Source organism: Helianthus annuus, chromosome 2, assembly GCF_002127325.2.
Source record: "Helianthus annuus cultivar XRQ/B chromosome 2, HanXRQr2.0-SUNRISE, whole genome shotgun sequence".
NCBI classification, from domain to species: domain Eukaryota; kingdom Viridiplantae; phylum Streptophyta; class Magnoliopsida; order Asterales; family Asteraceae; genus Helianthus; species Helianthus annuus.
In genome coordinates, this window is record NC_035434.2 from 149,245,698 (window position 1) to 149,250,020 (window position 4,323).

A 4,323-nucleotide genomic window follows, 5' to 3' on the forward strand; every position below is an offset into this window, starting at 1 on the left:
CGAGATACGACTTTCGGTACAGTATCCCATCTGCCATCTGATAGTGTTCTGATTTGTATTCGATCTTTCGCGCCTCGGCTTTGTTTTCGGGAAGTATCCCTGACTGCAAGTACATGATTATCGGTGTCATCCAGGACGTTGTTCCTGTATGGATGACACTTACTTCTCTGAGTGGGACGGATGGGTTGCTCAAAACCTCTATGCGCACATCTTTTGCTAGGTGCTGGAAGCTTGTTGATGCGAGCTTACTTAACGCGTCTGCCGGCTTGTTCTCGCTTCTGTTTATATGGTGCACTTTGTAAGAGTAGAAGGTTTGTAGCAAAGTTTTTGCTTGGCTGAGGTAGAGTGCCATGACATCCCCCTTGGCTTCGTATTGGCCGTTTATTTGCCCTGCTACCAGCATGGAGTCCACATGCGCTTCGATGTGTCGGACCCCCATTTTGATTGCCAATCGTAAGCCAGCCAGGAAAGCTTCGTACTCTGCTTCGTTGTTTGTACTTTTAAAATCCAGGCGTATGGCGTACGTGAACTCATGTTTATCGGGGCTTACCAGCCTTAGCCCTGCGCCTGCTCCGTCTTCGTTAGATGCTCCATCGGTATATAAGAACCATGGCTCTTTTGTTTGCTTTTTCTCAGCCTTTTCCATGGCTTTGCACTCTCTTTCTTTGTCATCTGGAACTTCTGTCATAAAATCTGCCAAGACTTGGCCTTTGATCGATGGTCGTGGTCTGAAGACCACGTTGTGACCTCCCAGTTCTATTGCCCATTTGGCTAGCCTTCCTGATACTTCTGGCCTTGCAAGGATGTTGCCGATGTTGTAGTTTGTTAGCACGTGGATGACGTGATTGGCAAAGTATCTGCGCAACCGTCTTGAAGCATGAATTAGTGCAAGGACTAACTTCTCCATGATTGCATATCGGGTTTCTGGATCGGTCAAGGTTCTCGACACGTAGTAAACTGGTGTTTGGACACCTTGACGATCGACAAGCAGCACAGCTCCGACTGCCCTATCGGAAACTGAAAGGTAAAGTACCAAAGGTTCTCCCTTGTTTGGTGCAGTTAGGGTTGGCAGTTTGATGAGGCAATCTTTCATCTCGCGGAACGCGTTTTCTGCTTCCGGAGTCCATTGGAATTGGTTTTTCTTCATACAATTGCGCAAGGTTTTGATGAACGGAAAGGATTTTGCAGCATGATTAGCTAGGAAACGGTTGAGCGCGGCTAGTCGTCCTGCTAATTTTTGCATGTCTTTGATGTTTGATGGTGAGGGCATCCTTTCTATAGCTTGGACTTTTTCCGGATTCACCTTAAAGCCATCTTTTGTGACGATGAAGCCTAAGAACTTTCCTTCCTCCATACCAAATGAGCATTTTGCTGGGTTTAGCTTGATACTTACGCTGCGCAGCGTGTTGAAAGTTTTCTGGATGTTTGCCAGCATCATGCTCTCTTCCTTGCTCATAATCACCAGATCATCCATGTACACTTCTATGTACTTGCCGATAGCATCACTGAACGTTTCGTTCATCAATCTTTGGTAAGTTGCGCCTGCATTCTTCAAGCCGAAAGGCATCTTGGTGTAGCAATACAGCCCTGTTGGTGTGCGGAATGCCGTCTTATCTTCATCTTGGACGGCCATTTGAACTTGGTGATACCCCTTGTAGCAATCAAGGAAGCATTTCCATCTGAATGTTGCCAAAGAATCGATTTTCTCGTCTATGTCTGGTAAGGCGTAGCAGTCGCGCGGGCATGCCTTGTTTAAGTCTTTGTAGTCGACGCACATTCTCCAGCTGCCGTTTGGTTTCTTTACCATCACTGGGCTTGCTACCCAAGTTTGGTATCTGACTTCTCTGATGATGCCTGCATTTAGTAGTTCCAGTACTTGCTCTTTCATGGCGTCATGCTTTATATCGCCCAGGTGGCGTTTGGCGTGCACCACTGGTTTGCGTCTTTTGAGACGTTCAGACGGTGCTCTGCAATGTGCCGTGGAACACCAACCATGTCAGCTGGTGTCCAGGCGAACACGTCCATATTCTCATGTAACAAATTCTTGAGCGCTGCGCGTGTAAGATCGGACATTGCTGGTCCCAGGGTAACTGTTTGTTCTAGGTGAGCTCTGTTCAACACCCATTTTTCTGCCTCTGCGCGTGGTGCAGGTTTACTTGCTTTTGTAGGCCTCATTTCATCTGTTGCTAAGACTTCTTTGCTTGCGTATATCAGTGCGATGCTTGTTTCCGTTGGGAATCCGATGGTTGAGTGCGGTGCAGAGCAAATCATGCTGAAGTCTCCCTGTGATTCTCTCCCTAGGAGAATGTCGTGCCTTGAGTGTGCAGGCAGCACCATCAAAGTGACTTCTTCTGTTCTTGAATTTCGCCCGTCCGAGAGTAACACCGGGAATGATATCTGTCCCAGGGGAAAGACGGCCTCGTTGCAGAAGCCAGTTAGTAGGTAGTCTACTGGCTCCAAGCCGCCTTGTCCTCCTGGTCAAATTGATTGAAGCATTGTTCGTATATGATGTCCGCGGTGCTCCCCGGATCGATGAAGATGTAGTCTGTCTGGTAATGACCAATCACTCCTGGGATGACTATTGGTCGCTTTTCCCTTGGGCCTCCTCTAACAACTAGGAAGATGACTTGCTTCTCGCGCCACGAATCATCTTGTGTACGCTTGTTGTAATTTTTCTTTGGTCTTCGTGGGCCCCCTGTACCATGTGGGTCTCCAACTTCCTGAGTTTTTTGTTATCCGGCCCTTCGTCTCTTCTCTGGATTTGGCGGTAGTCGCGCTTTCCGCCTTTGACCAAGTGAGTGAGCTTTCCATCCCTTAGGGCTCTTTCGATTTCTTGCTTCAAGCTGAAACAGTCGTCGGTGAGGTGACCCGTATCCTTATGGAATTCACAGTAGAGATTGGGATCTTGACCCCTTTTGTTGCGTATCTGTAGGGGTGGTTTGAATTGGTGGTTTTCAGTGGCCAAGACTTCCGACGGGGTCTTGGTTAATGGCGTCCACTGTTTTTCTCTGTTTTATCTCTTTACTTCTTTTCTGTGTGCTATCTGATTGATTGTGTGCCACGCATCTTCTCTTGGTGGGCTTCTTTCTCTATGACTGGAAGGCCTCCATGACTGGCCTCTGCTTTTTCTGCCATGTCGGTCATTAGAGTTATGTGCGCGTTGACGGTGGTCATCACCGGTCAACTGTTTGTCTGTCTGTGCTATTGTCTTGGCGGCCTCAATGAAAGTTTCCCAATCTTTGGGTCCTCCGTCTCTACCTTTCACGCGCTTGATCAAGTCGTCACACTTGACTGCCCTCATGAAGTGCGCGCGCATCATTTTTTCTCCCACATCCCCAATCTCTAAGCATTCTTTGTTATATCTTGTGATAAAATCTTCCACGCTTTCGTGGTCTCGGCGCCATATGTTTAGACAATCTGCTGGGTCTCTGGCGTGCCTCCGCTGTTGAGAGAAGTGTGCCAAGAACTTCTCTCTGAAGTCAACCCATGATTTAATTTTTCCTGCTGGTAAGCTGTCGAACCATACGCACGCTGCGCCTACGAATGTTTGTGCGAACAGGTGGCACCAAGTTGGTAGGTTCCACCCACCTGTTGCTCCTGCGCCTTTGAAGACCTGGAGGTGATCGTCTGGATCTGTCAATCCATTGTATTTGCCAACGTTGTGCGGCAGCTTGGTTTTGTCTATGGCAGCTGTGGCAATCTCTCTGATGAATTTCGAATCTTCAGCCATGTCATCTGGACGATAGCTTAAGGTATAGTCATGCTCTGCCTTTGGGTTGTACCCTGCGCGCTTTGCAGGCTTGTATGCTTCATGTTCCGGGTGAAGTCTACTAAACACCGTGGTTTCCCCTTTGTACGTTGGGTCGTCTTCCTCTTCATCCCATTCTGTATTCATATTGCGTGCGCCTAAACGAGCCTGGATCGGTTTTCTTTGCACATTGGGGTTTTGCACAAAGTTGCTTTCTGTTTCACCATAGGTATCGCGCGTGTCGTGCGCGCTTGGTCTTCTCACATTTTGAACTGGTCCTCTCTCCGGACGTAGATTCCACGCGTTAGTCTGCTGAGTTGTATGTGTACTCAGAGACCTTAGCGGTGGAGTTACGAATGCTGAATGGTTAGCTTATGCCTGGAGTAGAGCTTGCTGTGCGCTGAGTTGCGTATAAACGAGGTTTATGGATGCCATCTGTTCGGCATACCAGGAAGCGAGAGTTTTTCCTTCGGGTAGCCCTAAAAGTGCTGAGTAATTGAGTTGTGCTTGTTCCGATGGAGCTGAGGGGCCAGCTCCATGGTTTGGTGTCAGCACTGGTGGTGGTGTCTGCTGCA

At 48.3% G+C, this 4,323-nt stretch overlaps 1 protein-coding gene across 1 annotated transcript; it reads right to left on the minus strand.

Moving 5' to 3' along the window:
* Positions 1 to 2,614: 2,614 nt before the first annotated feature.
* On the minus strand, positions 2,615 to 3,895 carry LOC118486256. Its single transcript, XM_035982545.1, has 2 exons — positions 3,026 to 3,895; positions 2,615 to 2,926 (listed from the first exon to the last, which is right to left on the minus strand). Exons 1-2 carry the CDS (start codon positions 3,893 to 3,895, stop codon positions 2,615 to 2,617), a joined length of 1,182 nt encoding a protein of 393 aa, XP_035838438.1.
* Positions 3,896 to 4,323: the final 428 nt, after the last annotated feature.

What these genes read in the sequence shown, in the direction of transcription:
- LOC118486256 (XM_035982545.1), bottom strand. Translation starts at nt 3,895, where the DNA reads ATGAATACAGAATGGGATGAAGAGGAAGACGACCCAACGTACAAAGGG. An exon ending in AGATAGCACACAGAAAAGAA is followed by an intron (nt 2,927 to 3,025) that starts GTAAAGAGATAA and finishes CCACCCCTACAG; the next exon opens with ATACGCAACAAAAGGGGTCA.